General features: G+C 42.4%; 1 protein-coding gene across 1 annotated transcript; it reads left to right on the plus strand.

Moving 5' to 3' along the window:
* The first annotated feature begins 107 nt into the window (after positions 1 to 107).
* col6a1 (collagen, type VI, alpha 1) lies at positions 108 to 22,656 on the plus strand. The gene is made up of 35 exons (XM_053883034.1): positions 108 to 360; positions 1,865 to 1,994; positions 2,060 to 2,260; positions 2,331 to 2,490; positions 3,055 to 3,168; positions 3,284 to 3,304; positions 4,023 to 4,043; positions 4,118 to 4,162; positions 4,228 to 4,281; positions 4,369 to 4,413; positions 4,579 to 4,605; positions 4,676 to 4,702; positions 4,774 to 4,818; positions 4,886 to 4,939; positions 5,318 to 5,380; positions 5,540 to 5,602; positions 5,685 to 5,738; positions 5,811 to 5,846; positions 5,913 to 5,975; positions 6,116 to 6,178; positions 8,121 to 8,183; positions 8,410 to 8,472; positions 8,552 to 8,602; positions 8,669 to 8,704; positions 8,784 to 8,846; positions 13,116 to 13,181; positions 16,218 to 16,253; positions 16,506 to 16,542; positions 16,653 to 16,661; positions 16,739 to 16,872; positions 17,615 to 17,721; positions 19,214 to 19,400; positions 20,288 to 20,459; positions 20,541 to 20,570; positions 20,926 to 22,656. The coding sequence occupies exons 1-35, from the start codon at positions 276 to 278 to the stop codon at positions 21,525 to 21,527; spliced, it is 3,027 nt and encodes a 1,008-aa protein (XP_053739009.1). The 5' UTR covers positions 108 to 275; the 3' UTR covers positions 21,528 to 22,656.
* Positions 22,657 to 25,155: the final 2,499 nt, after the last annotated feature.

The following is a 25,155-nucleotide window of genomic DNA, read 5'->3' on the forward strand; positions in this document are numbered from 1 at the left end:
CTCATCTAGGCGCGCTCCCGCCACCTCGTCCTGAGCGAATGCGCGCGAACTCCGTCCCCCCTCCTCTGCGCGGCCCCGCTCCGCTCTGCGCGCTCTGGCTCTCGCCTCGGACTAACTGCGGCGGAGCGCTGCGTCAGAATAAAACTTCATCGAATAGTTTTTAAAGCTTCCGAGGTGACGGGATTTGGGCGGCCGGCGCAGTCGGGTTTGCGGGCTCTTCGGGCATCCTCGTGGGCTGCTAGCTGGTTTTGTTATTCAGCAGTTTTTGCAGAAATATGGAGACTCTCCGAGTTCTCCTGGCGCTGATGTGCGTCCTCCTGGCTGGGGCGCAAGTGCCGGCAAAAAGGGCAGCATTTACGGGTGAGTCTTTCCACTTTTCAGTTTCTTATTATGGAGCCTTTCCTTCTTTTAAAACACCTATCATTCTTACACTTTAGGTAATTTGTAACGCAGAAGGTCCACAATCGTGTCTTACATAACCGAAAAAAATACATAACTGTCAAAGTACTTTCTTCTTTTCCTCATGTTTGTAAAGGTATGTAACCAAATAAGTGTTTTTGTTGTGACTTAGTAATCACTGTATCCACTGGGGCTATGATGTGTAATGCTAAATCAGGACTTACTGTGCCTATATCTACTTCTATGTTGAATGAAAATCGATCAAATATAGTAAACAACTTAAATGGATGGCCTGTGATGCAGCCCACACTCAAACTGGTTGGAAACTGAAAGATGGGGACTCACATTGCTAATGCACAGAACTGTTATGGGTTACAATATACTTCACCTTTTCATCATGTAGTACCTTGTTTTTGTTTTTGTTTTTTTCATTAAAAAAAATCAAATAAATCCACATAATGCACGTGACGTATGTTCATCAATGTATGGTTCCCTGCTGCATGTGTTGCTTTTGCGCTTCTTTGACTGGCCACCGGCAGCGCTGTTTATGCTTGTACTGCATTGAATGTATTGAGATCTATGGAGGTGAGTTAGTGAAATGGGTTGTCTGTAACAACTGGTCAAGTCATTGAGGCTCATCTGGTTTCATGCTGACCACAATATCTGGATACATGTTATAATAGATGCAGCAGGGGATTCATAATGACCACTTCATAGACTGTAACCATGTTACCTCTCACACCTGTTATATCATATAACACTATTTTTATATACTGGCTCTTCAAAATGACTGATTATTTTGAAGGTTGCCATTTTGTGATGTATGATATTATGCTCACAAATCACAATTGTATTAGTAAGTTTTTGAATGAATGAATTTGAATTTGATAGCGGACTGTCCTGAACAATGTAATAAGCATAGAGCCTCTCTGTACATAAACTATCGTCCTTCACCACAGACTCTGCCTCATAACAAACTTTTTTCCTCAACAGCCAGTTTCCCATCTTCCATCTGTTGCACCTTAGTTGCCCCTTGGGGGTTATTAAAGTTTTTTCTGATTCTGATTCTGATCAGTATGATTTTTTTGTTATTTTTCAAAACCTTTTTTTGCTGGTTTGAGAATGCTTATGTGTTGTGGTATAATTGTACAGTAGCAGGTGTGTATCAGCTTTATGTATAATCATGACACATTTTCAGAAATACCTTGGATTTTACCATTTTAAACCAATGATAATGATGGTAGCTGCAGACACCAGCATTGCCTTCATATTTTGGCTTCTCTCACTCGGTCAACATTCTTGCATTGCATTGTTATTTGCAAAGTAGCACAACGACATGTCCTCAGGTGTATTCTGTCTATCACCCACCCGGTACCACCTCCCTACCTGACATTAATTGTGCCACCCACCACTGGTGCTACGTATTGACTACATGCCGTGTTGTTGTTTTTTTTTTCATCTGCAGACTGCCCTGTTGACCTCTTCTTCGTGCTGGACACCTCTGAGAGCGTGGCCCTCAGACAGAAGCCTCCCAGCTTTTACATAGACCAGATCAAAAGCTTCACCAAGGATTTCATTGATCAGCTGCAAGACATGTATGCCACCATATGTGCATCCTCCATTATTGGGAATGATGTGACGTTGACCTTTAACCTCTTAGGCGCCACCGATGTGACCGGCAACTGACGTGGAACTCTGGAGCTTTGCACTACAGTGACCGAGTGGTTCTAGTTCGAGAGCTGAGCGACATGAAATCCCAGCGCCAGGCCCTGAAGAAGGACATCGACACCATCGCTTTCATCGGCCGGGGCACGTACACCGACTGTGCCATCAAAGAGGGATTGGCACAGCTGCTCATGGGGTAAGACCAGAGCACAAAACAAAAATTACAATGATTGGAGTGGCTTCTGAATGAGTGTTCTTGTGCGCAGAGGGTCTCACTATCATGAGAACAAGTACATTGTGGTGGTCACTGACGGTCATCCCATCACTGGCTACAAGGAGCCTTGTGGAGGAGTGCAGGAGGCGGCCAATGAAGCCAAAAATCATGGTGTTAAAGTGTTCGCTGTCGCCATCTCACCTGATCAGGAGGTATACACGCACAAACCACCAATCTCTCAAACACAAATCTAAAACGCTGCAGCAAAAGCTTTGTCAGTTGCCACTCTCATTTACAGAGTTTTAAAATAGTGCTGTTTAAAATCTAGTCTTCTTGAATTTGTGTGGGTCTGGAGATGTTAAGCTTCACCAAGGACCTCATTGATCAGCTGCAAGACATGTATGCATGCAATGCCCACTTCTGTGCAACAACACGACATCGATATATTCTACAAGTTTGGTTCATTAAGGTGCCAGTTTACTCCACCGTGCACTCTTGTGTCCACCTGCCTTTGTCACTGTTGAGTGGTTTATAAAGATTCAAGAGAGATTGACTCAAAAGCTATAGCAAAAGTCTTTTGACAGTAGGAGGAGTGGGTGTTTTTAAAGTGAAAAACTGCCTCCAAATAGCTGCTCAAGCTTGTATGATGGATGGCATTGAATGGCAGAATAGCTTATACATACTACAATAAAACTTAAATAACTGTTTTATTTACAATCCCTCTCCCTAAAACAAGAACATATTTCAAGAAGTTGATAATGTTTGTGCTCCAACAGGATACCAGACTGTCAGTCATCGCCACTGACCCCAGCTACAGACAGAACTTCACAGCAGCAGACGACACCAGAGCCACCAAGATGGGAACCATTACGACCATCATCGACATGATCGTAAGACTCTTCTCTTATTTCTTTTTCAAAATTCAGACTTTGTCAATATAAGCATAAAACCTTCCTTCTTTTTATCATTCCTTGTGAAATAATCTGCTTCTGTTTCTCTTTACAGACAAACCAAACAAAGGATGTGGTAAGATGAAGCTTATTATAGCACGTGTTTGTATCCTAACTTTATTTATCATAACAGCTACTGATTCAAAAAAATGTCATGATCAATAACATAATAATAATGTAATTATCAGTAATAATGGCATGTTGCCAGACGACGCACTTATTTAATTTCTTGGAATTAGCTACCGATATATATATTTTAAAAAAGGAACTTGAGTCTTTATCAATGCAAACAAGATTTTGGGGGAAAAAATGTTTGAAGGGTGGATCCATTTTGTTTTTCTTTTCCAGTATTTAACCCACCAACTGGAAATGTGGGCAGCTGGCTAGCATACTTGTTAAAGCTGCTCTGGAAGTATTGAAGCTAAAAGATAAGTTAGATCATAAAAATAATGACATATACCATTTATAATTATAGATGGGAACCAATAGTTTGGAAGTCAAACTGTAGACACCAATAAAGCTGCTTCAAAGCTATGGATCACCTGAAAATGAAGACGTTATTTATATAAAGAAAAGCTTTAAATGCATTAAATTAAACAGTTATATGATGTGATACTAACTACAATCTCCAAAATCAGACTGAACCTTTTGTTTGAAAGCCTTTGAAAATATTGCACAATAGACCCGTTAAATAACACTTTTCATATGCAACATTCTTGCACTACATGTCTTGCTGCGTGTGTGATGACGTTGCTAAAAGATGATTAATAATCCAAACTATCCTTCTTTTTCAGTGCTGCTCATTTGAATGCAACGTAAGTAAACTGCTTTTGGTTCTAATATTAATATTGTTACGGAGCATGAGTGCTTAATAACCCTTGACCTGCAGGCTAAAGGAGGACCCAGAGGACCAGATGGAGATACAGGCGGAAGGGTGAGATTAAACAAAGCAAACATTCAAATGTCCATGCAGATTCATGGTACTTTGCTGCTCTACAGGGAGAGCCTGGTAGACCCGGCATGCCTGGAGAGAGGGGAGACATTGGTGAGATGGTAGGTCTCCTGCAGTAACAGCACTGTCTATTGCAATCGCTGAACCCTCGTTGCCTTGCTCACTGGATTTTTGTTGTTGTATTTCAGGGCAGTAGAGGAGATCCTGGTCCTAATGGTTACAACGGAATGAAGGTAAAACTGGAGTGGACATCCAGTTTCTTTCTCCAATAGCAATTATTATTGTAAAAAGGGTGTCACCTATTGGCTACTTGCTTTGTTGTGTGTCTCAAAAATGTAAATTGTCAAGTGTTTTTTTAAATCCACCTTCATTCTCATGTCTTATTTGTCTGTTTGCAGGGAGACCGTGGTGGCATCGGTACAAGGGTACAGTTACACTTGAGTTAGTTTACTATGTATAAAGTCTGAGGTATGCTGATTCTGGTGTCTCCTGCAGGGCGATCGAGGTCACAAAGGCTACAAGGTGAGTGTCCGCTTTTAGATCTAGCTGAATCCCTTTGAGCACATATGAGTGAATCTCTCTCTGCTTCACAGGGAGACAAAGGTTACAGGGGCAATGACGGAGTTGATGGGCGCAAGGTGAGTGATGATGATGGCTCAGCTATTCTTGTTTGTAGTTCTCATGCATGTCCGTGGTCCTCCACAGGGTGAACCTGGTTTCTCTGGACTTCCTGGCTGCAAAGGGTCCCCGGGATCAGATGTGAGTCAAAACTCTTGATCTTGACATGGCACCCACGCATCAGCTCTGCAGGTGTTTCTGCTGCTTCATCACTTCTTTCATCTTTCTCCTCCATGTATTTACATGGTCTGACGAGTCTCCTCTGTATCTGCCAGTGAGTCAAGCTCATTGTTTACACGTCAGCCATTAGCTTCGATTGTGTGTTTAGGTATGTCACTGCCGACAACTTCCCGCTCCGAGCCTGGAGTAGCTCGCTCCTGAATCATGGCTCCGTTTACATTCTCTGCTGTCAGATTGTTTAAAAGAAGCTATATGGTCATGTGGCGCACAAACACATGTGTGGACAGATACAGTGGCCTCAGCTGTTTATGATCAAGCACTGACTGCTTTTGCTTCCAGGGTATGAAAGGAGAGCCGGGCCCAAAGGGAGACCCCGGTCCTTATGGAGAGAAGGGAGAGAAAGTAAGAGAAAACCTGTTATTGTTGTTTTGTATCACTGTGTTTAACGTCATGTTTACACTTTACATGGCCAAATAATTTTGTGGTAAAATGTGTTCAACCAAGACTGTAATTCTATAGACTTTGAAGCGTTTGTCTTGAGCGAATCTGTCTGTTTTTCAGGGAGATACTGGGAGAGACGGCGAACCAGGAAGGCCAGGAAACTACGGCCGTACGGGACCCAATGTAAATCATCGCCCACACTAACACAGAGGACTGATAAAAGCCAGAGAACCGTGTCAGTTTGTAACATAGTGTATCATGTTAGGGTGAGCCGGGGCCCCGAGGAGCTGACGGTGACAAAGGAGAGAGCGGAGATGATGTATGTATCAAACTATCCCAGCCTTTATCTTAAATAACTCTGACGTTTAATGATAATTTCTGCTTCTTTCAGGGACCTCCTGGGGCGGACGGAAAGCCTGGCGACCGAGTAAACTGATTCAGTTTAAATAATTCTTTGTTGTCTTATACCAACAACGTTTAAAACTTCTTGCAGGGAGCCCCAGGTGAAAAGGGTGAGCAAGGATTACGTGGCAAAAGGGGACCAAGAGGAGATGTGGTAAGAAGGAAAAGCACATTCAGTAATAGCCAAAACATTTTATTCATCATACCCTAGTTCCTACTGATGACAATTTGGCATCAGCTGCCTCACTTGTCCATTGTTCTGTTCAGGACTCAATAGTTTCTCTTTCTTGCCAGGGAGACCCAGGCCCCCGTGGAGAGCCAGGTAGAGAAGGACAGACTGGCGGAAATGGAGAACCTGTGAGTCAAGTATTATTTCACATGAAAACTTCTGCAGCATCTTCTGTATTTATTTGAATCTTCCTCACCCTCTCCTCCCCCAATTCATTAATAATATTAGATATATTAGATGGCAGGCCAAAATTGTCCTGTGACAAAAGCAACAAAAAATGTTGTGTTTACAACTCTTAAAGCCATATCCAGTTTAAATTATAACAATAGAAGAATATTCTTCCTGGCGTTTTTTTGTATTTCTTTCTTCATTTGTATCCTAAAATGTTAAACGTTACTTCTTTTGACAATTAACATGCATTTACTCAAAATGTAATCTTTAACCCCTCATTTCTTTCAATTTTTTCCATCATGTCTAATAGTGCTTTTTTTTCCTCCTCGTCTTATTACCATATACAGGCATAGTTGTGACATAACATTTTTCTTATATTTTATACTTTTTAAAAAATAGTTCTTTTCATTATCTTTTAATTCAAGTTTCATTTTCTTGTTTTTTTCATTACATTTTCATGTATTACAATTTCTATGTATGAATCTATGGATTTTATTTTTTCGTGTAACACACAAACAAAATATATTTTCTTATGATTCATTTTTGTTATCAATTTTCTTTTCTAATAACATTGCTCCCTTTATTGTCTTCTCTCTTTTTTGCTGTTCAACTGTATCTACTTTTCCAAGTTTGTTCCATAGTAGGGATGAAGCAGTTTACCTTGGCTTGGAAGTACCTTACCAGCCGTCCAAAACTCAGCCCACTCACTCCCACTCCGTCTCCGCCTCCTCACTCAGCCGTTAACTCCTCCAGGGAACTCCGCCACTCAGACTTTCCCCTCTGACTCAGTTCTTCTCCTCCAGACTCACAGCCAAAGCCTCGCAACGGTTTTTCTTAACGAGGCTCCGGACAGAGTAATAATAATAATACGTTACAAGCACTTGTGGTAGCTTCAGATGTCAGAACTCAATGGTTCTTTTGTGCTGCGGACTCCACTTTTAATCAGGAACGAATGATCCGAAAACATGGAATAACTGACTAGTTGGACCACCTCGCTCACTCCAGGAAAAAGGTGATGTCACAGAAGAACAGTTCATTTTAACAGCTCAGCTTTAGAAGCGTTTCTCGTGTGCCACGCCCGATTGTTTTGGTTGTGATGCGTCAATTCCACTGACACATAGTGGTGGCCAGTGGAATCAGCTGAAAATAGCCTCACGAGAAAGAAAAGCACAAATCTGAAACTCTTTATACAACATCTAAAATCCATTTCTAATAATAATAATAATAATATTGGAGTAATAATATATGATAATATTGGATTTACTGGCTGTAGCTCTGCGATGGGAATAAGACTCTTCTCCAAGCTTAGATCAAAGAGTGAGGGATGGCTTCCAGCTTTATCAGCAGCTAGGAGAGTCAAACTATCTCTGGTGCAAGCAACGTGAATTACAGTCCCTAATAGTTGAGAATCATATGGGCTTGTTGTTGGATTTCCATTTAGGGTTCTTATATGATTCTTAAAGGTCTCTGCCCTCTCTCTCAAAAATGAAAATGCTTACTGGAACAAATGACGTCCGGCATATAAAAGCTAGTTTAAGTTGACCCCAAACACCCCTAAAAGTTTCTTGGTGCTTTCTCCTTTTAAAATATTTAGAAAGATGTCAAAACCATGCAGGTACATATTATATTTTACCCCCATTGCAGCCTTCTTGCTTTGAAATTGGTTTCATCCACCCCATTTCTCCTTCTCCGCCTTCTTCTTCATCCTTTGTTCAACTACTCTGAACTGTCCTCATTTTACCTGCTGTGACAAGCAGCTGTTACATCATGCAGATTCCTCAAACAGAACCGGACTCTGCTTTGACTTTGACCAGGCGTTGCATCCATCATCAAGTTCAAGTCTATATCTAATTATTTATTTGACATTTAAATATTGAAATCACTGCGTTTTTTTTGCAGGGCGAACCCGGTAAGGTTGGCCCACCCGGATACAGAGGGGACGAAGGCGCCCCCGGACCCGAGGTGAGGCGTCATTCGACTAAGAAGACACATGTTTTGTGATAGAGAAATCAGAGTTCATGTGTGGGGCAGGTTTGGGAAGCACTTCAATCCACCAAAAATGCTGAACAAGCTGAAAACATGAAGGAGAAGATGTTGGTTTTCTTCTCAGCCCACATCACAGGATCCAAAAACAATACTCTCGGAGCACATATCTGTTCTCAATCAATCCATTTCTTTTGTTTCCCAGGGTCCTAAAGGACCGAGAGGAATCAAAGGCTCTCCAGGAGACAGAGGCCCTATGGGGCCGAGGGTGAGCGAGGGACACGTGGAGGCACATATGTCTGCCATAGATCATCATTCCTCACGACTGCTGTCCGTAAATGTTTCAGGGAGAGGATGGCGCGCCAGGAAACGGGACGGCAGGTTGTAATGGTTTCCAGGTGAGTTCTTTTGTCCTCATTCATCATCATGATATTTGCTTTGGTCCTAATGCATCTGTGTTTTAGGGACGACCCGGAGTTAGAGGAGACATTGGTGAGCCGGTACGTTTCTAAAATTCAACTTCACTTGAGACCTTTAAATAAAAACTCAAAATTCATCTGAGTGTTTGGTCTACTTCAGGGTGGTAAGGGAACCCCAGGACCAAAAGGAGATGATGGAGAGCCTGGTGATCCCGGACCTGATGTGAGTCTGACTTTTCTTCCCCTTTCTAGATCTGACTTGATCTCCCCTCAATCCGCTCTTGGCAGGAACCCTCGACAGGATATGAGTCACAAGTCTTGTTTTATTGGCAAACATCATGTTTCTTTTAGATTGTATAGAAGAATTCAAAGATTCTTCCCTTTAGATTCCTTCATGTTTTTTTTTCTCTCCCAGACCATCCATCTTTCCTCTCCTTCTGGTTTGCAGCTGGAAACCTTTTATGTCTATGAAAGTGTGTTTGAGAGGTATTTCTTTATAGTGGGGGCCGAACTCTGTTCACACAGTCCTGTTAGTAGCATTGTATCCATTTTGGGGATCAAAAATGAATAACCTCGATCATAAATTATTTAACTGAAGGGTGCAGACTTCCTTAAGGTGACGTTGCGGTGAAAGTCACGGTTAGCATTTTGGTTGGGTTAAGTCCGCAGGAAATTGGCTTTATGTCTTCAAAAATGAAGGAAACAAGAGCGCTTTGTGTGTCATTTTGGACAAGAGTTTGAGCTGCCGCAGCTGTGTATATGTCGTAGTCAAGGCTACCAGGAAATGAGCAGAGCATTAAGGAACTCCATTACTCTCTCGTGTGTGTGTGTGTCTATATAGCGTGCCAGTTTTAACACTTTAACCTCCGACTTCGCTCGGTCGTGTTTATCTTGAAATTACTGCGTTTTCAAGGTTCAACTTTCATGACTTAAACATTTCAGCACATGTTTGTGCTTCCCTCTCATCTGGTCATCAGTGCACCGGAGGCCAGTCCACACCATCCAAGATTAGGATTTACAGCCTCAGATCAGTTTACCATTGATCTTGACTTTTGTGTGTTTGACATGCATGTTTTTGGTATGTCCAGCGCTCACGTCCGTGTTGAGCATTTCCATGTGTGGTGTGTCCCTGAGTGGAACCGTGTCGCTCTTTTCCACGCACATCACGACAGCAGATCATTCAATCTGTTTATGAAATGAGTATTTGTTTGTATAAGTTTAACAAACGGCATCGCTCCAACGTGTATCTAACTTTTCCTGTCCTCCCTATTATTCTGTAGAGACACAAATAAAATGTTGAGAGAAGCAATATTTAGTAGATAAACTCTGAACACAATAAGTAAAACACCAGTGATGCTAATCCAAACTGTAGAATGTCATGGTGCGTTCGAGTTGTGTTCGTGGGTTTTGTAGTAACAAAGTTACGTATATCTGGACAAGGCACGCGTGAGAATAGCTTCGTGGACGTCACTATCTTAACTGGGATCAGTTAATGCTGTTTGCGCAGAGATGCTAGTTAACCAGCAACCGGATGTACAAGCACATGCTAGCGCTGTTTGCATTAAATGAATGTATGGTATTGTTGTGATAATTTGTAGGCATTTTAACAATTGTTTCCACCCCCAAAAAAGTCAGTCTTAGGTAAGTTAACATGCTACTATTACATATTACTAAGATTCTCATCAATATAATTTGGATTCATATGCATGAGTGTATTCAGTGTCTTTGTTCTTTTTGGTTCTATTGAACTGTCATGTCATGATCAGAGAAGCATGAAACATGTGACAACTATCAGCTGATCATGAAATGAACCAGCAGAGATGTGAGCGTTTTTTTCTGTGGCATTCAGGTTCTGTACTATTGACAGCATTTGTTTTTTTCTCATGGTGACCGCTACATAATTCTTTTATTAAATCGGAGTGGGAAAATGAATCCATAAAAATTCCAAATGCAGCGATTCGTCTTTTTAATAGATTTAACGACCGTATTCTCAGGAACAAGCGGCCAATTGTTCCCTGGAGCTCTATGAGTGCCAACTCACATAACTTGGGCCTTTACTGTGGAACAGACGGTTTCAACAGAAATCATGAGACGTATCATCCAATCAAGTTTTTGGAACCGGTGTCGGTCCTAAGACTTTCATTACATTTTTTTTTTTTCATTTTCTCTGTATTTTTATTAGAAAACTTTTGACAGTCCAAACAAGGAACTGTACCAGGCCAGAGGAGTCCGGTCCTCTGCGTGGTTGTATGACACCTTTTACTGGTGATGTATGTATTCACAAGGAGCCACATCTGGTCAGGTCAAATATGGCACTGTTAATTTGGGGTCAGGTCATGTATGTGTCTGTGATGCATAGTTGGTTCTATATATCAGCGTTTCTGACTAAAAGAATGCACACTAATAAAAACCTTGTGTGTGTGTGTGTTCACAACCAGGTGTTTAGAATCACCCTCCCCTGCCCTGACTGCATCTGCATGAGAATTCTAACTGGCACCTTATCAATTTATTTGCGTCACACGCAACAAATCCGATCTGACAATGAGGCAGATGAAGCGACGCTTTCACAATGTTGATTTTTTAAAGGCGTTTTATGAAGGGATCGGTGTTCTGATTGTGCTGAAAACAGGCATGTTCTGGGTTATATAATCGTAAACATCCTGTGAAAACACATATGACTTTAATAAAGCACCGAACCTTTTTACATTTTTCTCCGTGGGAACTTTTTTATCAATTAATTGTTTGCGCAACTGACTTAGTCTCATCTCTATTCGCAATGGCATCACCAATTCACCAGAGTACGCCAGCTGCTTTCTTCTGCTCCAGCTGTTGATGGTGGATCTATGCCTCAAAGATTTTAGGGGTTTAGAGTCTTTTTTTTTTATTTCCGAAACATTTTCAGACCAGCTTTGTGATCTGTCATCTTTGCCATGACCAAGTGTTTCCTTGCTGTGTAATTAACACAGATACTTACTGAAAACACAACTTCAGGAAAATGAAACAATCTTTCAACAATCAGAGCTCCCATTGGTTATTGTATACTTACCATCAAGGACTAGTACTATTTTGTAGAGGGCACAAAACTACTAAAAGTTGTTGGTCACTAATACATTTTCTCAACAGCAAGAGCACTATATTACAAAAGTGTACTTGACAGAATTGACAGAAAGCAAACTATATATATTGACATAATTTAAAATGAGAAGAAAAACAATGTATTTAAAAACTAGGGATGCACCATTTTTCCAAAACAAGTTGTGTACGAGTACTTGCATTTGAGTATTCACAGATACTGAATACTTACCATTACTCATAGTTACTTTGAGTTTTTGATGTTTCCATATATGGTGTCATTTGAACAAGGCTCCTCAGTATGTTCTTCTTGCAGTACAAATACAAATTTTACAGAATTGACATAAACTGACATTGAAAAACTGCATGATGCCGCAAAGTGTAAGTATTGAGTATTGGTGGCCATTCTATGAGTGCTCAAGCCTGGCGTTGGATACCCCATCCCTAAAAAATAATCTGTAAAATGCAGATCATCTTAAGATATCATTGAGGTATATATGTATACTTTTGTGATCACAATTAAATAAGTGCAGATTTTAATCATAAAACTATGACTTTACCTAATATTATGAAATGAAGGTTGGGTCATAGTCATGATAGGAAAACTAACATACTACATGAACAATAAACACAGTCATCTTGTGGGGAGCTAAACAAACTAGTAATATAAAAAATCAATATCAACAGTAGTATAGGACAAAACCGTCACCTTTAACTGTAAGTGAAGATGTTGTTAATATCAAATATTTCTGAGGTTGTAAGGATTTGACTGCCGCTGTCGTAAATATGAAAACACAGAAATTGCATGTATAAGATTTTTTAAAAATGCAGAAAATGAAGTATATTGTGAAAGTGAAATAAAGAAATTTGGGTAGTAGGTACTCATCAAACTATGTCTAAAAACTAGAGAAATATATTTTTCATATTAAAAAAAACACATACATGACCTGTTTCACTTAAAGCAAAGTCCCCTTTGCCTTTCACTTATGTGGCCATAGGTTGAGCTGAGAATGTAAGCTGCATTATCACTCACCGCCCAGACTCCACGGTGGACCCCTCCTCCTCATTAGGTTTTATTTTACGAGTGTGGCTTGTTTACTGTCGTGGGCTTTATCCTTGTAATCTCCCACCTGTAAAAGCGAAGCCAACCCGAAAACCCCTCTGCAGGAGGTAAAAAAGCATTAAAGAATTGAATTATTTTTTAACGTATTGGAAAAATCCACTTTATTTGTGTAGCTCAAGCTTGTTTGTAGTTAATGAATGTTGAATGTTTGGTGAATATTCTCCCGAAAGCTCTCCCGACTGGATCATGGTGGATGATGATGTGATCGCTGAAAAGTATCTACATCCTGTAATTAGGCCGATTTATAAACAGTCGAGGGCCTCCCTCATTAACTCCGCATTTTCTCTTTCTTCACAGAACAACCAACCAGGGCCTCCAGGACCAAAGGGGGCCAAAGGTCACCGTGGACCTGAGGGCGAGCCGGTAAGAATGCCATGTCGAAGTTGCAGTGCGTGTGAGTGCAGGTTAGGAGACAGAAGGGATCACAATGAGATTCTTCATAAAAACTGGGCTTGCTAGGTTTGTTCTGTTCTGGTTAAAATGGAGTTTAATTGTCATGGTTGGCTCAGATGCGGAGCGAGGGAAACACCCAAGGACGGGGAAAAACCTGAAAACAGAAAAGAGGCGAATTATTATCAAGCCAACTAATAGGGACAACCAAAACCGCACTCGGATACACACACAAGGCCCAAACAACAAAAACTGCTTGGTTACGGAACACTCAAACATGCACACGAGGAAGAAAAAGCCAACAAGAGAAAATAAGACACGAGCAAGAAAAAACTCTCGCACAACACGGCTATGGAAGGCAGAAAACGAACTAGAAGAAAAAGTAGGAAGCGGCAGAAACGTCATGCAGAATAGAAAGTTTTCAATGAACGCGGAAGAAACGGATTTCGAGCAGAACTTTACCGGAGGACGTGGAACAACCATCTGGCACCGCAGACTGGAACCCTGGTCTAGAGATCAACGAGGCTTGATCATCGGACAAGCTGCCATGAAGCTGGGGGGAACAAAGGAAAAGGAAAACACAAACAGGAAATAACAAAATAAAAACGGAACGTAACAGTAATGTGAAGTGCATTTATTAATGGTGACTGTGATGTTAATGTTCCGGCCTCATCAGACATGGGAATGACCTACCGAAAGACTCAGAAGCTCGGGAAGAAGAGGGATCCTCATTGGACGGGTATCCCAAGTGTAGGGCACAGAGATCATTTAACCCCTGAGGGAAAGAGCTGCTGAAAAATGAGTTAGTTCAGACAGTAATTGTCTCCCTTCTTGAATGCTGTCTGGATGGCCTTCAAACGTGAAGAGACTCACTGCTGCTCCAGTGCTAACCCTTACCACCACCGGGGTCATTGGTACATTTTCTTTTACAACACTTCATTACAACATTTTATTGTAGTCCTCTGAAACCCCGTAGTATGTTGTCAGTTAGACTAAAGCATGGAGGGGGACATGATCTGATGAGCTCACGCGGCGACCGTTGCTATGATCACCTGATAAACAGCGGAAAACACAGCAGCGTTGTTAATCGTGTCCTCATAAATTTGTTGGACCACAGCTGGAAGGAAAAAAGTACAGTCTGGTCTTACTTTGTTTCCTTAAGTGCTGAAGAGTATTCTCACTTTAGCGGTATCCCACTTCGTTGCCGGACGCTGCTCTGCTAGTTTGAAGATGCTGCGCTCTTCTTCACACGGATATAAAGTTGCCTCAGATTTTCTCTCCGGTTTCTCTAAGAGTCGCTGATTATTATTATTGAAGTTAAAAGAGAAGTAGTGAAGTACAGTTAAACAGCTAAGTGTTTGTTTTCATTGGCTTAAAATGTTTTCATGGCTCCACTTTAAACCACGAGGCATAAAGATGTGGCCAAAATGAGCAAGCTTTAGTCACCGTCGGAAAGAATTCCGTCTTCCTGAAAATGAGCCGTAGCATGACATGACAGAAGGAGAATTGTACTTTCAAGTACAGTATTGCTTAAAAATGTATCCTGCATTTAAATGAAAGCGACAGATTCTCGTTCCCGCGTCACATCTGTCTTTCTGGTCTGTTGTGAGCACATTTGCAGACAAGTCTGGCGATTTCGTTGGGAGAGGAGAATGCTCTTAAACCGAGTTTAATGTCCATTAAAACAAAACAGATGTTTGCTCAAGTACTACAGCAATGGAAGTTGGAGGGTTTTCATTCTGCCAAGAGATGTTGGTGCACAGAATTGGCGTGGGTTTTGAAGAGGGTTCGGAGTTTGTCCTGCCAGAAAGGGATCTCCACTTGGACAAAGAGGCTTTTTGTCCTCGTAAAAATCGAAAGAAAAAAGAAAAACCACCCGTCTTTGTTTGGCTCCTGAGCTGAAACTGTACAACGTAGCACCATTAAAAGCAGACGACGCACATTTTTGAATTGTGTCCAGATATATGTTCAACTAGAACATATGTGATGGGGATCGAACTATTACGACGGGCAAAAATTCACAAAACTTTCTGCATCGAGTTGAGGAAAAATAAATCATGATATTGTGCCTATACATTTTTCTACTCATATGAGGTAAAATATATTCTGCTAAAGATCTGAAAAGCTAGTGGTCAAGATGGTCAATATGTGAAGAGACAACACACACTGTATTTTGATATTTGTGTTATTTATGAAGATTTCATCCTTTTCTGTTTGGCATTAATTCACATGTAAGAGACTCTTGATAGCTTGATGTTTAATCGAGGACCACAAACAACCCCCAGGCTCTAGTCTGGACATGCCTTGCTTTTTTTAAAACCAGTTTCACTGTGACCCACTCTTTTGAGTCTAAAATCCAAAATGAATCTGGGATCTTTCAAGTCTCTCTGATTTCATGGAAATGTCATAAAAAATATTATCACTGTCTCTAGCTATAACTCATAAAAACTCCTCAAGATATCAGCCAGCATTGTCTGCCTCAGCTTCTGGGGCTGCCCCTTTCTTTCGCTCCAGTCAGTGTACAAGCCCTTCTCAGGACGGTTGCCAGGTCTCAACCTCACAAGATGCTCAAAACTACTTAGTCTGAAGACCTTAATTAGACCCATATTTACAGAGCGAGTCATCCTTCTTCAGTAAAATGGGTTTTGGAGACAACTTTGATGGCCGCCCAGCTGCTAAAGATGGATTACGTTTACAGATAACAGTTACCTAGATGTAACTCCAGCTCTACTGTTATGGTTTTAAGGCAAACACATGCAACATACAACTTCTTATAACAATCGGTATTAAAACCCAGAACATGGGGCGCTGCCTTTGATACTTGTTGCTCTTAAGGGCTCAAACCTACATATGGATGCAATATGATTTCATGATGTTCATAGTGGGATCAAAACAACAATACATATCATACACACTCCCATAATGAACGGCAACAGTTTAATGCTTTCAGAGTCAAAGGCTAGAATGAAATTGAAACTCTTGATTCATCGTATTTCTCCACATTTTCAGGGACCTCCAGGGCCTCCTGGACCGCCAGGAACTGATGTGAGTCTTCATCTCAATTCCTAGCTTTGAATTCTTAACCTGCGTGTTGACCGGACTCTCCCGCTGCGGCGCTCTCTGTTCTGAATGTGATCTGTATATTCAGCACATGGTCCCACATTGCAATTTCCTGCACCCACCTTGTTTTCTTTGCTCAACCTTTTTTTTTTTTTTTTTTGCATCGTGTGTTTTGTTAGTTGCATAATTTGATTTATCATTGAACAGCTATACAGTTATGTGCCCCTCTCCCCTCAGGAATGTGAAATTCTGGATATCATCATGAAGCTCTGCTGTGAGTTCAAACACCACATGTCCGCCATTCTAGCCCAACAGAGTCCTGCAGAATGTTTCTTCTTCATTAACGTCTCATTTGTCTTTTATTTTTCTTCCGTCCCTTCACAGCTTGTTGCGGTGAGTTTTCGTTTCTAACAGTGGATTCATACACATCTCATTGCCCTCCTCATGTTGTGTGTTCTGTGCTCCTTCAGAGTGCAAATGTGCACCAATGGACTTGGCCTTTATTGTGGACAGCTCTGAGAGTATCGGCGCGCAGAACTTTGCTCTTGCCAAAGATTTTATCATCATGGTGGTGGACAGACTCATGAAGGATCAGCAGGTCAAGGTAATGCTTTTTAAGCACAAGTATAATATTACTGCGGCTTGTTTATATGCCTCTGCAGCGCTCATGTAAACTATTTAAACTGGAAATACACGTAAACTTTTCACACTTGTTCACACTAAGGTTCTGTATCCGGTGCTGTGAGAGTGTAGGAAAGTCACATTACAGGTGTTTCATGGTTGTTGTACGAAATATTAAAGACGCAGTACATTTTATTTTTGATTAAATGAATGTATCTAAAAAAAAGTTGAATTTTGATGATTGATTTAAAAACTAATTCCCTATTCATGGCGGAGGTGGAAAGGGGTGGAGCCTATCCTACAGTGAGAAGCGGGGGACGTCCTGCACTTATGTATCGTGGGCCACACATATAAACAACCAGTTGTACGCACACTCACACCTCCAGTGTGAGTTATCAGTTCGCATGGACTGTGGGAGGAAGCCGGAGTGCCTAGACAACATGCCTTCGCACAGAAGTTTCCCATAACAAGACTTCGATTTGAGAAAATCCCCAACTACTGTTCTTCAGCTCAGAGTCGGACAACCCTCTCATGAGAAGCGCATAAAAATAGACCATGTGAATCAAATGTTTCTGTTTTGCTAATTATTTTTAACGTCTCTCCTATGACTCCTCTCTTCCTGTTTGGGAGTAATTACTCAGGATGGGTGGAGGCACAGAAATGTTGACAGACGAAAGCATAAATTGTGGAGGAGGAAAAAAACAAAACAATGTTTTTCTTTCCAGTTTTCAGGTAACGAGTCCAGAGTGAGCGTCGTCCAGTACAGCGGTGCTAAAGCTCAAGAAGTGGTGCAGCTGGGCTCCACCGTCCAAACTCTGGCCGAATTCAAACAGTGAGTCATCACGACTGTGTTTAGAAAAGCATCGTATTTGTCTCACAGCCCAAAATGAACAGGCATTTATTTAGCTACAGAGTGCTAGCACTATACAGCATTAGCTTCTGCATTAGCATCTAGCTTACTCAAAATACCTGGAAACTATAAAGAGTACTCTTGTGGTGGCCCTTCGGCTCTTCCAACTGTGGAGGATAAATACAACATTACAACTTAAGAACACCTTTTTTTAAGCGCTGTTACCTTTTGTTATGTTAGGCTGCATTACATTTGTGGTCGGAATTGGGAAATTCCCAGCTATGCCCGCGGCGACATCTCCCCGATAGAGGATTTCCAAGTGGGAAAGTCGGAGAATACCTTATCCAAGATGGCTTCCCTGAATGTAAACAGGAAGTAGATGCTTTAAATCAATGAAATACACTAGGGCTGCAACTAACTATGTTTTTGCTTGACGATTAGTTGACCAGTCTGCAATACAATGTGTATGGATTGAATTTCAATTTTGGAGCGAATGGTATGTACCCTTAGTGAAATGGTCTCATACTTTCAATGTTTTGGGGTGGCAGTGGTCATGTAGCCTCAGACGTTTCTCGAGAGAATGATGGCGTCAGGACTAGTCGACTCATGAAGCCGTCATGGATTACAGTCCACTAGCTTTCGTGGACGTCACTATCTTCTGTTCCGATGTCAAACTGTGACGTCATCCCCAGCTCTGACTTCAGCTAACAGCTAACAGCATCTGTAAATGTGCTAGCACTTTATATTTGAAACATAAACCCTTTTTAAATGTGATTCTTTTAAGAATGAAAAGGCAATAATCCTGCTCATGCAGATGAAGTATCATTGTTGTTTTTAATGGCAAGTTCATTCCAGTGTGTTTAATTGCATAACATTTATTTTTGTTTGTATGGGTTTGACTCCAGCTTCATTTCTCTCAAAGGAAATGTTACACATCATAATGTAAGACTTTTAATGAGCGTTTCTGGCTCTGCATTTTTTTTTCCTGTTTAAGACTGATGGATTCCACATGCTAATGATTACGTTTCAAAGTTTTCAATTGCTTTGCTTTTGAGCTGGAGCCAGACTCGTTTTTGGCCGCAGCTTGTGCTGTTTCTTCTACATTTTAGGTTCATTTTGGAAGACTGTGAAAGCCACAGTTGTTTTTTTTTTCTTTTTTCTGTGTAAGGATTAACATCCTTGTTAAAGTTGAAAGGACTTACACTCTGACAGTGGAGCTCGACAACATGCAAGGATGTGCTGGTTGAAGGATTTAATAATGCAGGATGTAACGCTGGGGCGGCTGGTTGAACAGAGTGACGGCTGAAAAAGGAGATGGATGGCGGATGATTGTTGGGAACTAGTTGACTTAAAGTGGTGATTTAAAGCAGATGCGTGGAAAAATCAGGGTGATGGCGGGATGCAAATGTAGACGAGCCACAGGGGTATTAGTTACACAGCCTTCGTCACCACTCTTTCAACTGCATGTGTTCAGGGCAGTGAGGGATCTGAAGTGGCTGGCTGAGGCCACCTACACCGGCGAGGCCCTCGACTTCGCTCTGGAAAACAATATCAAGCTCATGAGGCAGGAGAACCGCGTCGTTCTGGTGCTCACCGATGGACGCTCCGACATCAAAAGAGATCCGATTCCTCTCAACGTCCTCTGCGGGAAGGACATCCGGGTAAGTAGCCTGCTGCAGCTGCTCTGAGTTGCCCACCGTCAATTTATTTCCGTTGTCGACTAATCTATTCATAATTTTTTTATTTTATTACTCGACTAATCGCGATGACCTTTGTTTGGACCTGTTTTGAATTTCTGTTGAACCTAAAGTTGCTTAAATCATCTCACTGTGATACTCAGGCACCATACATTATTAAACAAGCACATTAAAATAATGACACATAATCCAGGAACATGTATTAATCCTGTGAAGCATGAAGCATAAAACAGTTGACAGAGAGCTCCAGTTCTTTAAAACTGAGCTCTTTATTGGTCCTTGATAAGAATTTAAAATCATCAATATTCATATACGTATCTCATATAAAATATCTGATCAACTTCCACATCAAACGGTCTTATTTGAATAATAATCTAAAACGATGTGTTCCGTGTCGCTCCCTAGTTCAGTTCTGGTTATTATTATTAGGAGGAGGAGAGACCGAGGACACTTCACTACATCTACAACCTACGACAAGTTAGCTCCATGATAACCGACATGCTAGCTGTTAGCTCGAGAGTGTCGTGTCACAGACCAAACACGGAACACTCTTTCATCATCCTATGATGGTGTGGAAGGGGTTTGCTCATCCTTAAGACGTGTTATCTTCGCAAACAAAACAAAGCCACACTTCTGAACACTACGAAATTAACAGAATGTGATATTTCCTCACTGCTTCTCAATAACAACCAGTTCTCAATGCCCATCCTGTATGTTTACACCAACAGCAACACAACGCATCGACGGACAGATTTTGACGTCGACAAATTTTCGTTGTCGACGTTATTTATGACGTCAACTAATCGTTGCAGCCTTGCTCTGAAGACCTCCTGTCTTGTCTCTGTGTCCAGGTGGGTGGTTTAGGCGTGAGGGACAACTACGGCCGTGAGCCCAACCAGGAGCAGATCGGAAGCGTGATGTGCAAGAGTGACCCCAAACCAGGGTTCTCCTTTGTCCTGGATAATTTTGCCGAGTTGCTCGACGACGCCTTCCTGCAGAACCTCACCTCCAACATCTGCCAAGGTACCGTCCTGTCTGCACCCATGAAATCATTTCTCTTGAGCCCCACTGGATTACATGTCCTTCTCTTTTCCGCCTGAACAGATAAGCGCTGCCCCGACTACAAGTGTCCAAGTAAGACACCGTCTTTTTTTCACTCTTTTTCATATTCCATAAATGGTTTGTGAGGAATTTGATAAGGATTTTTCATAAGATTGAGCCGTGAAATTACAGAGTCACACTGGAAATGCAGCCAGTCCGACTCAGGACACATGGACTGGGCATGTCCAAAGTCTGGCCTGAGGGCCACTAGCAGCCCTTAATGCAGTGTTATGTGGCCCGTGGCCTTTGTTGTTAATCTTGTTTCCTTGTACGAAGAGCATGGAATATAAAAGCAGAAACCTCTGCTCTCCTCTGTCTTCATTTTCTTCAAGTGCACTTTATATGACAGAATGTAAATGTAAAAACGTGTTTTTGTTTATTTCTGCAGTCAGCTTCTCTCAGAGCAGTGACATCCTGGTCATAATGGACAGTTCGGCCAGCGTGGGTCAGAAGAACTTTGAGTCCAGTCAGACTTTTGTCGACCGACTGGCGGAGCGCTTCCTGACGAGCAAGAGGAAAAGAGGAGTCTCAGTCAGAGTGGGTCTGGCGCAGTACAGCCGGGCCGCCCGCATGGAGCAAGACCTGACCAGCAACTACACCCTGCTGTCCAGCCAGATCAAAAACGCTGCATATCAGAACGACGGCACCAACGTGCTGGAGGCGCTGGACTTTGCCGTGAAGAGCCTGCCCGGGAGAGGCGACGCGTCCGGCAGCAAGAGAAAGGTGGTGCTGTTCTCCGACGGTCGGTCTCAGGGCATCACCGAGGCGTTGCTCGAGAAGCGCGTCCGCGACGTGGCGGATGCCGGCATCGAGCTCTACGTCATCACGGTCGGCTCGCACGTCAATGAGGTCAACCTGCGCACCTTGGTGAGCAGGGGGCGCCGTGACGACATCACCTACGCCCACCGCCACCTATTCCGCGTTCAAGACTACCCTTCGCTTCTCCACGGAGTCTTCCACAAGAAAGTGTCGCGAAAGGTGTCAATGTAGTCCCCCACGCCCCCCAAAAAAACAGGACCAGTGATTTTAGATCTAACCCCTTTAAGAGTATTCACCCGTTTACCAAACATGTCGGTCGGAGTCATCTACCCCGAGTGAAGCCTGCCAGGACAACAGCGACAACCCAAACTGTTCCTGTAAGTCAGAGCTTGTTGTGACAGAGCAGAGTCTGGAAAACGTCTGCCTGGGAGGCTGAATTCTGGGTAAATTTGTCCCACTGATAAGTGCTCCATCCAAACAGACTTCAATGAGCTGATATCAACTCAGGTATTCTGCATTTCACCGTCCGCCCGCCTGGACTTGTTTCAAAGGAAGGGTCAGCACAGGCTTAAATCGCTGACTCATGTTTGAGAACATGCTGGCTTTACAGTTTCCATGCAATTTGATTTGACCCAGTGAAGTTGGCCAACAGAAAACAATGCAACAGTTGATCATGATGTAACGCCACATGGCCGGGAAACCTAATCCGACATCACTGGTCGGTCACCGGAGGGGGGAGATGAGGCCCACCAGCCCCTCACCTGGTTCCAATGAGAGCCGCACAGCTGGACCCAACATGTGTGACATCATCTCTCTGTGCATGTCCTTGTTAGATTTGATATAAACAGTCCTGTCGGGGTCAAACCACAGAACCGACTGTGTGAGAAACTGAGAACACACCAACCTTCTCAAGCTTATTTGTACTTTTAGGTAGAAAAACATCTGTCGAGTCAACAAAACCTGACCTCCCGCCCTCGCGCACTTAAGACCCCGTCCACGGTCAGTTCGACGCACTCGCAGTCGTCACTGTTGTTTTTACCTGTGGTGCTATTAGTCTCCGTATCAGCCGCTAGCCCTGTTGTAAAGCAAGATACTGAATGTTCACCTGAGGATCATCGGCCTCAGTGGTGTTGAAGAGCCTTCAATAAAAGGTTGCTACACCAAACTGTGTCAGCTGTCTTTGTTGAATCATGCTTCTGAATCAAAGTAGTGAAGAAATGTGCTTAGATAAATGTGGCTCGGGGGCCACTTGAGGTCGGTGTGAAACCCTGAATCTGTAAAAATGTTTTGTTGATCATTATCTGTCAGATTCAAATTCCAGTATCTTAGCTAATCCATAGCCTTGTTTGTGATGGTTGACAATATATGGCATTAAAAAACATTTGATCTACAAAGTAGTTGAGCGGTTCCTCCTCATGTGCGAGCGTCATGCCCTCTTCTTCGTTCATTGCTAGCGCAGCCTGGCGCCACACACAGGCCTGGCATGTGCACTGCACCATCTTAGTGTGTGTGTGTAGCCCTGAAGCTTTACTGAGCACCTTTTTCGTTTGGAGAAAAAAAAAAAGATTGAATAGGAACAGATGCGTTTTTGTGTTTCAGTGTGTGGTGATGGAAGTACTTATCTCTGAGGGGGAACCAGAACCCAGACGGCTCAGTGTGCAAACATTTTGGGCCAATGTCGTAAAAGCAAAATATTTGCAGTCCAACCGGCAGACATAATCAAACGATCACTGGAGCTGAGCGATGGTTCTACTCTTAACTTGGTTTAACTTCTTTTCCTCTTGGTCTTGTGTCTGTTGCTCGTGTGTTTGGGCTCAGACAAATAAACATCGCCACAATTTGATAGAGATCTTCCTGTTGCAAAGTAAATGTTGAAGATCCTGCGACGCCGCTGCTTATCATATCATTCGCCGGGCGTTTTCCTCCAGCAATGCAGCATGTGTGCGAGTTTATCTGGGTGATGTGGGACTGTGCGACTCTGTGTGGGAGAAATTTGTCTTGGCTCACAAGCAGAGCCTTAATTTCCCCTATTTTTTTGAAGTCGTCTAAAGGACTTTGGTTTGGACTTCTTACACTCAGACCAGTTTTCCACACTGTATGTGGCGTAAGCTCCGCACATGGACTTGAATGTGCCGTAGCGTGTGTGTGGAGCGAACGACTCTCAGATGCCTAGTGAGAGCAGCACATCTGGTGAAGGTTCCAGGACAGCGAGATCTCGATGTGAGTGAATTATAAACCAGTGTCACTCACGAGCTCCACACTTGGCTCCACAGATGGCTCCTGTCTTTTCCTGTGACTTTTCTGTGGAAGTTTGTGAAGCTGTTTATGATTCTGGAGCGACTCCCTGAAGCCAGACTTCTCTTCCATGTGAAAATAAAAGTTGCTTCTTTTTTTTTTTTCTTTCTCAAGTGTGTGTGCGCTTGTAAAAGAATAAAGAAAGTGAGCGAGAAAAGCAGGGAGGTCATTCCTCTCCAATGAGTCACGGTTTAAGAGAGTGCAGACCTTCGCTCTCCACCTCCTCATCCCGCCATCATTCCTTCTTCTCTTTCTAAGGAAAAAGTCTTTTCAAGCCAAGGCAGCCAGATCGACCTCTCAGTGGTGATGACTCTGGCCAACAGCTGTCCTCCTCTCCTCCTCCTCCACTTCCACTCGCCTTTCTCATGCCCTCTCAAATCAAACTTCAATACCTGATTTGGGTCAAACAAAACAAATATATCCTTGAACAATTGAGCATTCAATTCTCCTCCAGTGGGGTCCCCATCGGACACTCTGTCGTCCTGGGAAATCCTCTCCAGTAAGCCAGGGTTTGTCCCAACTTACTGACTTCAGCAGTCCAGTTGTCAACAGCACACACACACACACACACACACACAGACAGGTGCTCCCCTTTTACGATGCTGTGAAGCCACCATAACCAGACCTTCAGGTGCATCATCACCATGGCGACGACCCTGTTTTGATAACATGCGAACCCATCATGAGAAACCAGCCGAGCTCTATTTAATCTTAATCTCGCTGGTATGTAAACCGCTTTCATCTCTGGACTGGCGTTTTGAAGATGACACACATGTGGAGGACAAATGTGCGCAGCATATTTACTTCAAGTCATGTGTCGATCATCAACCGTTGATCAGAGATTAGTTCGATTCCTCTTGTGTAACCAGGCGTTTGTTCGATGTGGGACTCGTTCTTCACTGCTGAAAACTTCTGGCAGCTCAGAGTAGTGGCGAGTCACTGAAGCCAAAAACATGCCTCTCGGGAGGTGAGCAAGTCAAGTCCAGATGTAAAGACTAAAAAAGTGATATCAGAAAGATCGTAGTGAATGAAAGCGTCAGATTTTTTGTAGCTGTCCATGCTGTGTTGACACTTCACAATTTATTTTATAGGTTCTTATTCACTAAGTTAATGTATTTGTACTATTAATATTGGTTTTAATAAGTATATTTAGGCAACAACTGAATTACCTATTTGTCACAATTTTTAAAAAATATTATAGTCATAAATATCCTATTTAAAATATTAAATTCAAAAATGTATTTATGATGCTCTTTTCTCCTAAATAAACAAAATACATAAATAAAAATATATATTTTTAAATCCAAACATAACAACCACTTATTTCCACTGAAGTTAATCCTGATTTGTTTCCTCATTTATTATTGTTAATATTTATTTCCTTAAAGATTTGCTTTCCCTTGATCTTGAGGATCACCTGCGACTGGCGTCCTCTCAACATGAAGGCCCTTCATCTGCATATTTAAAGGGGATTCTTTATCCATTGAATGCGGCGCTCAGATCAATGTAGTGGTGACGGAGCCGTGTTAGCTGAGGTGGTGTAAACTCTGGGAGACCTCCCACC

This window comes from Synchiropus splendidus, chromosome 13, assembly GCF_027744825.2.
Source record: "Synchiropus splendidus isolate RoL2022-P1 chromosome 13, RoL_Sspl_1.0, whole genome shotgun sequence".
Lineage (NCBI taxonomy): Eukaryota > Metazoa > Chordata > Actinopteri > Syngnathiformes > Callionymidae > Synchiropus > Synchiropus splendidus.